Source organism: Osmerus eperlanus, chromosome 15 (genome assembly GCF_963692335.1).
Source record: "Osmerus eperlanus chromosome 15, fOsmEpe2.1, whole genome shotgun sequence".
NCBI lineage: Eukaryota > Metazoa > Chordata > Actinopteri > Osmeriformes > Osmeridae > Osmerus > Osmerus eperlanus.
This window is the reverse complement of record NC_085032.1, coordinates 16,213,928-16,226,591: the sequence shown is the minus strand read 5'-3', so window position 1 is coordinate 16,226,591 and position 12,664 is coordinate 16,213,928. Positions and strand designations below refer to the sequence as shown.

The following is a 12,664-nucleotide window of genomic DNA, read 5'->3' as shown; positions in this document are numbered from 1 at the left end:
GTGACCTCCTCTGTGCCCTGCAGTGTCCTGGGTGGGGTTATGGTGTGGGGCTGGCAGCCTGCTACAGATAGCTGCTCTCAGCCTGGTCCTACCTGCTGCTAGCAACACACACTGTCACACACACTCTCACACACAGAGGGAAGGTTACACACACACATGCAGACATGGACACACACACACAAGCTTACTGTCATACACACAAGATTACACTCATACACACACATGCATAATCGTACATACAAGCTTACACACACACACCAGGTAAATCCCATTACCTCTAAGGCCATGCAGTTAGACCTTTCAGCCTTGAAACAAATATACTTTCACCTGAAAATACTCTCACATGCACACACAGCTACACACACCTGTGCTGCATGTTTAGCATGTGATGCAGGGATCTGTGTAAATCAAGGAGGATTAGAGCTCACAGGTACACCAGATAAAACCACCTCCCAGTGTTGTTGTTCTTTAAAACAGAGAGAGTGTCCATGCATCGCAAAGCATAGATGTTGTAATGTTCTGGAGTGGAATCGTCTATCCCTCCTCATCTTCCTGTTTTAGTACCCAGGACGCCAGGGTGGTGTATGTATGTTGTAGTTCCAGAGTCATGCTGCCCCCTCCTGCTCCCCCAGGGCCCTTTCCTTCCTGGGGATGAGCCTGTGCCTGTCCCTGATGTTCATCTGCTCCTGGTACTACGCTCTGGTCGCCATGATGATCGCAGGCTGCATCTACAAATACATTGAATACAGAGGGTGAGATTCCCCTCTTCAACTGGAAATATCCCTCCTACATACAGGACATTAAGATTGGTGTGTTTATTATTGGTTGTCTGTTTTAGTTTGCTCTGTGCTTGTGTCTGTTGCTAGGGCGGAGAAAGAGTGGGGCGACGGTATCCGAGGGCTGTCGCTCAACGCTGCCCGCTACGCCCTCATCCGCCTGGAGGAGGCGCCACCACACACCAAGAACTGGAGGTGTGTGTTTCTGAGAGAGGGCCAGGGGGGAGAGAAGGTGTGTGTGTTTCTGAGAGAGGGCCAGGGGGGAGAGAAGGTGTGTGTGTTTCTGAGAGAGGGACAGGGGGGAGAGAAGGTGTTGTGTTTCTGAGAGAGGGCCAGGGGGAGAGAAGGTGTGTGTGTTTCTGAGAGAGGGACAGGGGGGAGAGAAGGTGTGTGTGTTTCTGAGAGAGGGCCAGGGGGGAGAGAAGGTGTGTGTGTTTCTGAGAGAAGGACAGGGGGGAGAGAAGGTGTGTGTGTTTCTGAGAGAAGGACAGGGGGGAGAGAAGGGGAGAGAGGAGAGAAGGGGTAAGAGGGAGATAAGAGGTGAGAGGGAGAAACAGAGAGAGGGAGAGAGGAACAGACAGAGGGAGAGACAGAGAGAGGGAGAGACAGAGCAGGAGGGAGACAATTTGATGAGTCTCTGAGCCCTCTCCTTAATCTCTCTGTGGACTCTGGTAACCCTCAGACAAGCTGCCCCTCACACTGTCTGTGTGAAAGTGTTTCATATTTATGACTGAGAGAATCAGGTCAGCTCCTGTCTCCCTCTGGGTGAACAGGGTATCAGCCAGGGGAAAGGAGATAATCCACACCATCCACAACATATCGTGTGTGTGTGCTCCTGTGTGTCTGTGTGTCTGTGTGTGTGTGTGTGTGTGTGTGTGTGTCCAGGCCACAGCTGTTGGTGCTGCTGAACGTAGACCCTGACATGGCGGTGAAGCACCCTCGCCTGCTGTCTTTCACCACCCAGCTGAAGGCCGGGAAGGGCCTCACCATCGTGGGCAGTGTGCAGGAAGGAACCTACATCAGCAAGGAGACCGAGGCCAAGAAGGCCGAGCAGGTAGGCCCACAGCGCCCTCTGGTGGACTGGAGACATAGTGACACTAAATAAGACCAATAATATTCAGCATAATAAGGATTTACTGACAGACTGGGATCATAGCGTCACTAAATAATATGAATACAAATGTATCGGTTTCGCTCTTTTGTTAGAGACTTTGACTAAAGATCTAAAGGTTTAAATCCCCTTTAAATAAGGGTCTGCTAAAGGAATATATCATTATTTTAAGAATATAAAAGCATAGAGGCTGTGAAGTCCAGCTTCACAGATGGTGTGATGTCATCCTCATTCCAGAACATAAAGGCGTCCATGACGACGGAGCGTACCAAGGGCTTCTGCCACGTGGTGGTGTCGTCCAACCTGAGAGATGGTTTCTCCCACCTCATCCAGTCGGCCGGCCTGGGGGGGATGAAACACAACACGGTGCTGATGGCCTGGCCCGGCACCTGGAAGCAGGCCAGCGACCCCGTCTCCTGGAAGAACTTCATAGGTCAGCCTCACCTCCAGCCTCGCTCCACCATGTTAGGGTTGATCGACCATCATATCGTCATTATATTCACTTACGATTGTATATTAACATGAAATGAATTGTAGTTCTGGTCACTTTATCGACCCCGAATGGATGTTCTCTTCTACCCAAAAACTTTTTTACTTTTGGAACCTTTTTTAGAAAATATTTTTTCAAGCTTTTTGGGTAAGTGAAAACTTTTGAAAGACCATAAAAAAAAGAAGAATATATCTTAGCCTGCGTGTGCACACCCAAGAGTTATCTTAACACTGTATCACACACACACTCACACACACTCTCGTACACACACACACGTATGATGCAGTGTAATGTAAAGCGTGCCGTCCTCCCGCAGAGACGGTGCGGGAGACCACAGCGGCCCACCAGGCTCTGCTGGTGGCCAAGAACGTGGACAGCTTCCCCAGCAGCCTGGAGCGTCTGGGGGAGGGCACCATCGACGTCTGGTGGGTGGTGCATGACGGAGGCCTGCTCATGCTGCTGCCCTTCCTGCTACGTCAGCACAAGGTGGGACACACACACAGTCACACACACAAAACACACACACACGCTGTCACACACGTACAAACACACTCTCCCAGACACACACATTCTCTCATAATTTCTCAATCCCTCCCTCCTGTCACCCTCCCTCCCTCTGCCTCCCTCCTGTCTCCCTCCCTCCTGTCACCCTCCCTCCCTCTGCCTCCCTCCTGTCTCCCTCCCTCCTGTCTCCCTCCCTCCTGTCTCCCTCCCTCCTGTCTCCCTCCCTCCTGTCTCCCTCCCTCCTGTCTCCCTCCTCCCTCCCTCCTGTCTCCCTCCCTCCTGTCTCCCTCCCTCCTGTCTCCCTCCCTCCTGTCTCCCTCCCTCCTGTCTCCCTCCTCCCTCCCTCCTGTCTCCCTCCCTCCTGTCTCCCTCCTCCCTCCCTCTTGTCTCTCCCTCCCTCCTGTCTCCCTCCCCCTCCCTCCTGTCTCCCTCCTCCCTCCCTCTTGTCTCTCCCTCCCTCCTGTCTCCCTCCCCCTCCCTCCTGTCTCCCTCCTCCCTCCCTCCTGTCTCCCTCCCTCCTGTCTCCCTCCTCCCTCCCTCCTGTCTCCCTCCCTCCTGTCTCCCTCCTCCCTCCCTCTTGTCTCTCCCTCCCTCCTGTCTCCCTCCTCCCTCCCTCCTGTCTCCCTCCCTCCTGTCTCCCTCCTCCCTCCCTCCTGTCTCCCTCCCTCCTGTCTCCCTCCTCCCTCCCTCTTGTCTCTCCCTCCCTCCTGTCTCCCTCCCCCTCCCTCCTGTCTCCCTCCCTCCTGTCTCCCCCCTCCCTCCCTCTTGTCTCTCCCTCCCTCCTGTCTCCCTCCCCCTCCCTCCTGTCTCCCTCCCTTCCCTCCTCTCCCCAGGTGTGGAGGAAGTGTAAGATGCGTATCTTCACCGTGGCCCAGATGGACGACAACAGTATCCAGATGAAGAAGGACCTGCAGATGTTCCTGTACCACCTGCGCCTGGACGCCGAGGTGGAGGTGGTGGAGATGGTGCGTACCTGCTCACCTGCCTGCTCACCTGACTGCTCAACTGCCTGCTACCTCAGATGTTAAGTGTGTGTGTGTGTGTGTTCCCAGCACGACAGTGACATCTCAGCCTTCACCTATGAGAAGACCCTGGTGATGGAGCAGCGCTCCCAGATGCTGAAGCAGATGCAGCTGTCCAGGACGGAGCGCGAGAGAGAGGTACCAGCGCCCCCTGCCTGGGACCCCAGGCACTGCACCCCACACTACACCCACAAAACCCAAAACTGTCTTTTTTTACTTTTTCTTACTGCCAGATGTCAGAACGCCTTCAGCTGTTTCCAGCCATCCAGTGTGTCTGTTTATTCACCAGTTGTACAAAAGAGTAATTGCATGAATAACAGTAACAAGGTGTGAATTGGAAATGGAACGTGTGATTAGCGGATGTGGAAAGTGCGCAGACATGGATAAGGTGTCCCCTGTGTGGACCGAGTCCTACACCTGCCCTGGGGTGACCTCTGCTCTGTATGACCTCTGACCTCTGGCCTTCTTCCTGTTCGGCTGCTCACGCTGCTTTGGGTCTGTCGCCGGCCACGCCCCCTCAGATTCAGAGTATCACTGATGAGTCCCGTAGCTCCATCAGGAGGAAGAACCAGAGTGGAGTTCAGGTGTCGGGGCCCAGTGGAGAGGCCTCCTCCCAGGCCGAACCTCCCCAGGAGGATGAGGTAGACCCTGCCTCCAGACCCCCGGACCTTCCAGACCCCCTGGACTGCAGCCCTCCCTCCCACACTCCCTCCTGCCCCTCCTGCTGTGAAGATGGTCCCCCCCCCCCCGGTTCATGGATGTTTCACCTGCATGGTTAACTCCCCCTCCCCTTGGTTCACCTGCATGGTTAACTCCCCCTCCCCTTGGTTCACCTGCATGGTTAACTCCCCCTCCCTCCCCTTGGTTCACCTCCATCATACCCACCTGGTGTCCTCACCTCCAGATGTTGTTGCACCCCCCCCCCCACCCCGCCTCCTCATCGCGTCTGGCGGCCGTCCACCCAGACTCTGGCAGTTGGTGTTGTGATGCATGTCCTGTTGTTGTTTGACAGATAGTCACCAGGAACGCTGTATGTAGTCATTAACTTGTTTGTTTACAAGTGTTGATGTTGGCTTCAAGTTTAGCATGAGCTGTGGTTCCCCTGGTAGCCCAAACTCTCCATCTCCAATCTCCGTCCTCTGTCTCGCTCCTCTCTCACCATCTCTCCTCTTGTCCTCCTCTCCTCCTCCTCCTCCTTCCTCCCTCTCTCCTCCTCCTCCCTCTCTCCTCCTCCTCCCTCTCTCCTCCTCCTCCTCCTCCCTCTCTCCTCCTCCCTCTCTCTCTCCTCCTCCTCCCTCTCTCCTCCTCCTCACTCTCTCTCCTCCTCCTCCCTCTCTCTCCTCCTCCTCCCTTTCTCCTCCCTCTCTCTCTCCTCCTCCTCCCTCTCTCCTCCTCCCTCTCTCCTCCTCCTCCCTCTCTCTCTCCTCCTCCTCCCTCTCTCCTCCTCCTCTCTCTCCCTCTCTCTCCTCCTCCTCCCTCTCTCTCCTCCTCCTCCCTTTCTCCTCCTCCTCCCCAGGCTCAGCTGATCCACGACAGGAACACAGCATCTCACGCGGCGTTGAACGACAAGGCAGACGCAGCCCCACACGTCCAGATGACCTGGACCAAGGAGAAGTTCTTCACCGAGCGCAACCGCAACCGAGAGCCCAACATGGGAGTTAGAGACCTGTTCAACATGAAGCCGTGAGTAGAGCTGAGTCAGATCTCACACCACCACTCTGATCTCTCTCCTCATCTCCCTCTCATCTTTTACAGTCTCTATCCTCATCTCTCTCTAAGAATATATAATGTATTCATTTATTAATGTATTCATTTAGCTTTTATACAGAGCGACATGGGAGGGTGAGGCTGGGAGGGGGGGTTGTCGAATCTGCTACCTCTTGATCAGCAGTCAAATGCTCTAACCACTGAGCTCCACCCATCCTTGAACATCAGTAGATAACGAACTCCAGTAGATAAATCAGATTCCTGTCCTGTAACACCCAGGCTTGTCAGTGTGGGCCCCAGTAGAGCAGGTGTGTGTGTGTGTGTGTGTGTGTGTGTGTGTGTGTGTGTGTGGTTGCTAGGTAGGATACACACCCATAGCCTGGAGCACTGACACCTGCATCGTGTGTGTTCAGGCTACGTCTGCTGTCCTCAGCATGCGTGTGTGTGGACACACCCATCTGCCTGAGTCACAGTGCATGGCTCCGCCCCCTCAGATAGCACACACCTCCGTCTGGCATTGGGGCAAGTTGGCCGCCATCCGTCATGTCTTGGCGTGTGTGTTTAAATAGTGTGTGTGTGTTTAAATAGTCTGTGTGTTCAAGTAGAGTGACAAAAATGGGCGTCTAAAACCTAAATCTAACCTCCATGACAATGTGATTTTGAATGAAGCAAAGATGGATCATTTTGTATATTTTGTGCATCTCAATATCTGACTCCCTGTAGACGGTTATGAAGGGCGTCCATTTTAAAGGCAGAGACGGAGTGTTCTTCCCTGTGCTCTAAGATGGCCGCCGGTCTGGGCTTGGATCTCAGGGAGTCTTCTAGAAGCATCTAAGCCTGTTTCTGTTGTTTTGTTCCGTTTTCCTCCTTCTAGAGAATGGGAGAGTCTGTAAGTCATATTTATCTTTGCCATAGGCTGTCTGTGTATACGTCTGTCTGTGTGGGTGTGTGTGTACATCTGTGTGTGTTTGTACGTGTGTGTATATGTGCATAATTGTAGTCCTGGGCTGCATTTCCCGAAAGCGTTGTAAGCCTAAATTGATCGTAGAATCCATCGTACAACGAATCTTAGTTTTACGGGCCGTTCCCAAAGACACCGTAGCTAAAGTGTCTCTTGAAAATTCGTAGCTCTTGAAAGCAAATAGATTCTACTCCTTACGAGCATGTTTGGGAAACGCACGTAAGAAATATCAATGGTTTCGTTATTTTGCTCGATCGTTGCTACGATCCATCGTTATCGGGAAACGCAGCCCTGTTCCGTCTCCATCTCATCTGTGACCTCTTAGCTAGCTAGCTAGCTAGCGTGTGTGTGTGTGTGTGTGAACCTTGATCTCATTCGCATGTGATGATGACATCATGTCCACCCCAGAGGTGAGCTTTCCAACCACGACCAGACAAGGAGAGGAACAAGAACACATTCATTTGATCAGAGACTTTTGTCCAGAGCCGCACACAGCGGGGGATTTGAACCTGCAGCCTTTTCATCTGCAGTCAAATGCTCTAACCACTGAGCTGAACCCACCCCCTGTACAGGAACATGGACCCGGTGCTGTACATATGATTGAACCTTTTCTCATGCCTTGTTTAAGTTGTACCAGTGGTTTCCTCTCCTCGGTCAGTCCTCAGTTAGTCCTTGCTGGTTGGAAGGCCCAGGGGGGTGGGGCAAGTGTGTTTGTAATGTGATGTTTTCATGTTGCTCTAGGCGCTCTGCTCTGCATGTTGTGCTGTCTGGTGTTGCTATGCATCCTAACCCATAGAGAGCTTTTTATATCACCATCATATACCCTTTGCATCTGCTAAGTCTATAACTCTCTTGAACAGCAGCTGTCTGTGTTGAGGCTGGCCGCTAAGCTGATGAAAATAACAAAGATATCTCTCCTCATTACGTTGCTAGCTACATGATTCAGCCTTCCACTGTACTAGAGTACTACTGTACTGGATCTAACCCAGGTCCTGGTCCTAGATTCGGCCCTGGCCCTGGTCCTGGCCTTGGCCCTGGCCCTGGTCCTGGCCCTGGCCTTGGCCCTGGTCCTGGTCCTGGCCCTGGGCCTAAACTCGGTCCTGGCCCTGGTCCTGGTCCTAGACTCGGCCCTGGCCCTGGCCCTGGTCCGGGCCCTGGTCCTAGACTCGGCCCTGGCCCTGGTCCTGGCCCTGGGCCTAAACTCGGTCCTGGCCCTGGCCCTGGCCCTGGCCCTGGTCCTGACCCTGGCCCTGGCCCTGGTCCTGGTCCTGGCCCTGGCCCTGGCCCTGGTCCTGGTCCTGACCCTGTTCTATCCCAGTGGCGTCACTGTGAGCGTTCTGTTGTAGGAATCAGTCCAACGTGCGGCGGATGCACACGGCAGTGAAGCTGAACGAGGTGGTGGTGAACAAGTCCCAGGGCGCCCACCTGGTGCTGCTCAACATGCCCGGGCCGCCCCGGAACAGGGGCGGGGATGAGAACTGTATCCTTCACACTCACAACAAACACACACGGATTCATTCAATATCACACAGTAATCCTACAATAGAATGTTTGGATGGCGTGTGTGTGTGTGTGTGTGTGTGTGTGTGTGTGTGTGTGTGTGTGTGTGTGTGTGTGTGTGTGTGTATGTTCCTCCCCCCGGTCATGTGACCCTGGTGTGACCCTTGACCTGGGCGTGTCAGACATGGAGTTCCTGGAAGTGCTGTTAGAGGGCCTGAACAGGGTGCTGCTGGTGAGAGGAGGAGGTCAAGAGGTCATCACCATCTACTCTTAGAACGGCTCGCACGCCCCCAGCTCATCACCGTGGCAACACCTGGCATTTGTTTTGGGGGGGGTGGAAGGGAGGGGGAGGCGGGGGGTAATGAAACTTTAAAGGTTGTTCCGGTGACGGGACTTTCGACGGGGAGCCATTTGATTGGACAGAGGGCTTTCTGAGCCTCAGAAGGGAAGGACCAATCGGAGTGGGACGCTCTGTGGTTTTCTGAGAACGCGGGCCAATCAGGAACGGGCGGCTGGAAGACAGAGCATTCTGACACTTTAGCTTTTAATCGAAGCGTGTTGACGCTGCGTCATGTTGTCATTGTACGTTTTATTTTCTTATTTTTGTTCTTCCTCTCCATATATGTGTATTTTATCAGTAGAGAAAGCCAGTGTTTGAGGCCCTGGTCTGTTGTGACCCAACTGGAAACCTGCTGCCCCGTCTGTGTTCTCACTGTGCACCGGGGCAGGGTGGAGCTGAACAAGCCCTCTCTGTTACAGGTTCATCTCCACCAGAGCAGCTGCTCTGGCTCTAGGATGGCTGTGGGGCAGCAAGATATGTCTATGGGTCTCCCCAAGTGAGAGAAGCAGGGTCAGTCAAGCCCACTTGGGTCACAATGGAGTCCAGTGAGAGCTAGGCTTGGATATTTTGTTTGTCAAAAGGGATTTATTGTAAATGTTGCTTGTATGCTAAATGTTCTTGTGTGTTTCGTGGTTTATTTGTTGTGGTTGAGCACAGCACAATCCCTTAAAGAAGCTAGAGTTTGTGTGTGTGTGTGTGTGTGTGTGTGTGTGTGTGTGTGTGTGTGTGTGTGTGTGTGTGTGTGAGAGAAACCGAGAGAGAGAGCATGTGAGAGAGAGGGTGAGAGCGTGAGAGCGAGAGAGCGAGAGAGCGAGAGAGCGAGAGAGCGAGAGAGAGAGAGAGAGAGAGAGAGAGAGAGAGAGCCTGTTGAGGTAGAGGTGAAGTTACGCTGGCTAGTTTGTTGACAGGTAGGCCAGGTATGGATGTGCAATAGATGCTGTCTGAACAGACTCCCTGCAGGTTGACAACCATGCGTGTTGTTGAGCCTGAGCCTGAAGTTAGCGTTGTTCCAAGCTGGCTGAGGATGCATCATAGTCTGTCTATAGAACTCAACCCTCAAAAGCTGTGTAGTTTGTGGAGCGTTTTTTTCATTTAAAAACTATTCATCATTGGAAATAGTATGTAAAGGAACTAGGAAATAAATGTACGTTCTTTTTTTTCACAAATAAATCCAGTTTTCAGCAGGATATGTTACACTTTCAATGTGCTTTTTGACCCATTTTCAAAACCACCACTTTATAGAAATCGAGGAGAAATGGTGAGCCTGTTTTGTGTCGTCATGTCTGTTCTTCACCCCTGCTGGTCTCAGTCTGTGTTCTCCGCAAAGTTCAAACGGAAGAGGCGAAGGTGATGTTAGTTTAGGTTTTAGTTCCAGAATCTTTGCACCTTGTTGAGACACAGACAACCATTCCTCTTCAATATTCAATACAAGCATGGCACATTCATCCTTCACATGCAGTATATAATCTCCACCCCACTCAACTTTATTTGGTGTTTGTGTTGGCTAGTTTTCCTGTCAATCAGATGTGATTGTTTTAGTGTGTTCAGGAAGAATTGTGCCAAACAGACTGAGGCTGTGGAGGTGTACATGACTCAGGTTACCTGGTCAGTCTGCACCAGGAGACCAGGTGCAGGACCTCACCTGGTCAGTCTGCACCAGGAGACCAGGTGCAGGACCTCACCTGGTCAGTCTGCACCAGGAGACCAGGTGCAGGACCTCACCTGGTCAGTCTGCACCAGGAGACCAGGTGCAGGACCTCACCTGGTCAGTCTGCACCAGGAGACCAGGTGCAGGACCTCACCTGGTCAGTCTGCACCAGGAGACCAGGTGCAGGACCTCACCTGGTCAGTCTGCACCAGGAGACCAGGTGCAGGACCTCACCTGGTCAGTCTGCACCAGGAGACCAGGTCCTGCAACAACGGCATGCAACTCCACAGCTTCGGTCTGACCCTCTTCTTAGCTGTGCAGTATTTTGTAACCAGGATGTGTGTGTTTCTATGTTTTACTGTGGAGGAAAACTGTTGTTTTAGAGAGTACACCTTTAGTTTTACTAGACTGATGTTGTTTCTGCATACTCCTGTGTAATGTTTAGCGTTTGGACTTTCATTGTGACATTCACCTACTACTTGATCCTCCTTTACTGTTTGTTGTGTAACTCTTGAGGTGTGGTCATGAGTGGTTGGAAGGTCTAGGTGGAGAATGGGTTATGCTATGTTACTGATGTTAAGTACATTGAGAAGAAGAAAAAAAGTCATTTTTAGCCGCCAAAGATAAAATCTTTGAGTCTGTGATTATATTTATTTTTAAGTAACGTTTCTTAGTTTTGAGAAATAAAGTTTTAAAAGTTCGAATTGTTTTAAACACACACCATTTTCAGTCTAAGCTCTGTTACTGAGCTGAACAGCAGATCGTATAGAAGGAAGGCCAACAGCCTCCAGAGGGTTTAGGAGGTGAGTGTGTTACTGATTCACCCCAGATCTGGGAGGGTTGGGAGAATGTAATCTACCTTATAACGGCTCGATGGATGGAGAGAGGTGGGGCTGGAGGGATGGATGGATGCAGTGAGGTAAAGGTGTTTCTGCATCTTCCTGTGCACTCAGTAGAAATCTATAAAGCAATAAGATCTAACAAAACCAGAGGCTGTGTATGTATGTGTGTGTGTGTGTACCGTTTCTCCTGCTGTCCAGCTCAACTGATCCACATCTCCCAGACTAGTAGGATGTTGTGGGCGCACGCGTAGTGGAGGGTAGCCCTTGAAACTATCTGTGCCTCTGGAGTAAGAAATAAAAGTATGCCGCCGCCTCAGCGTCTGTGTGTCATTAATGTTGTTTCTGTTTAACTGACGTTCCTTCAGTTAAACTCCACTAGCTGTCCTAGGAACTTGTACTTCTTAGAACCCATACGGTATAACTGTGCGTGCCGGGCTGTGGTACCAATGTTGGCCAGTAGAGGTCGGTATCCTATCACCGTTGAATACCTTCACCACTCACAGGTCCTTAGTGAGTGACCAAACGGGGATAGAATTTGGCCTACATTAGATACCCTCTCAATCTGCCGCCACAAACGACAGTTTATGGGCATGTTCACATGCTTTGTTTAAGCTGGACTGAATGTCGTAGTCCATGACAGGAAGTATCTTTCGCGGTCGAATGTTTAAGTAGGCTAACTATCTCTGATACTTTAGTTTTGACAGTTATGTGTCAACAGGCTTTTACAGAATTGCTCAGACTCTCACTGTTGGACACTGATTCCCATGATTGTGTAACACTTTACCCCCTCGCATGCAGGCTACCTGTTCCATTAGACTTCATGTTGAGCACAAGTGGAAACACCCTGTGACAAAAGTTGCGTCAAAAATCTGACATGAGGGAAGTGGCAAAGCCTGACTGATTCAGTTAGAGACGGATGTTTCTTAACGACAGAGACTGAGAAATTATACTTCTCGTGCTTTCTTCTCACATTTTTAACAGAGGGAGTTCAGACTTATCCCTCTCTCTCTCTCTCTCTCTCTCTCTCTACCTCTCTCTGTCTCTCTCTCTCTACCTCTCTCTCTCTCTCTGACTGACTCCCTCTCTCTGTCTCTCTCTGACTGACTCCCTCTCTCTGTCTCTCTCTGACTGACTCCCTCTCTGTCTCTCTCTGACTGACTCCCTGTCTCTCTCTCCCTCTCTCTCTCTGACTGACTCCCTGTTTTTCTCTCTCTCATACACACATATACACAGACACATTGATGACTCACTTTGGCCTAACCTTTTGTCAACAGAGATACTTCCTCGGCCAGCCCCAGTAGCCCAGTTTGTGGCTGGTAGTCTACACTGTTTCACTGTTTGAGATTACTGCATTAACGCTGACCCTGTCCTACCTCCCCAGGGACAACAGCTGGACCGTTTCCAGATGGATTCTTTTCACCACATTTTCTGGCCTGCGCTGTTTCTGGCCTGCGCTGTAACTGCCGGCTGAAGAGGAAGGAAGGACGCGCCACAATCACAACCCCCCTCCACATCGCGCGGCACATTAAGACCTTACGGCTGAGGTTAAATTTGGCGTTATAATTCTGAATCTGGGTCATGTTTACGGCTCATGAAATGTCCACAATACACCAGGATGCTATCGCAGTCACTTGGCAATTTGAAAGGGTCTTTGGTAGCCTAACGGACTGGACTTGTTCCCGAGATACGGTCTTTCAATGTAAGCGGTAACTGGCCAATGAGCATCTCTGTTTGGTGACCTGTTTACCTGATCAATGAAACAC

At 51.5% G+C, this 12,664-nt stretch overlaps 1 protein-coding gene across 7 annotated transcripts in view; it reads left to right on the top strand.

Annotated features, from left to right (window-relative positions):
- The window catches only part of slc12a7b (solute carrier family 12 member 7b), a 41,001-nt gene extending 30,242 nt beyond the window's left edge, over window positions 1-10,759 (top strand). For 3 of the 7 annotated variants that reach the window (XM_062479661.1, XM_062479663.1, XM_062479664.1), the window contains exons 15-26: window positions 633-752; window positions 867-971; window positions 1,662-1,830; window positions 2,125-2,320; window positions 2,694-2,863; window positions 3,715-3,846; window positions 3,934-4,041; window positions 4,425-4,544; window positions 5,420-5,586; window positions 6,485-6,499; window positions 7,918-8,051; window positions 8,254-10,759. In XM_062479661.1, coding sequence (XP_062335645.1) covers window positions 633-752; window positions 867-971; window positions 1,662-1,830; window positions 2,125-2,320; window positions 2,694-2,863; window positions 3,715-3,846; window positions 3,934-4,041; window positions 4,425-4,544; window positions 5,420-5,586; window positions 6,485-6,499; window positions 7,918-8,051; window positions 8,254-8,345 — 1,528 coding nt within the window. In that variant the 3' untranslated portion in view covers window positions 8,346-10,759. The remainder of the gene's footprint in view (window positions 1-632; window positions 753-866; window positions 972-1,661; window positions 1,831-2,124; window positions 2,321-2,693; window positions 2,864-3,714; window positions 3,847-3,933; window positions 4,042-4,424; window positions 4,545-5,419; window positions 5,587-6,484; window positions 6,500-7,917; window positions 8,052-8,253) is intronic. The other 4 variants (XM_062479665.1, XM_062479667.1, XM_062479662.1 and 1 more) reach the window with 3 other exon arrangements.
- The last annotated feature ends 1,905 nt before the right edge of the window (window positions 10,760-12,664 follow it).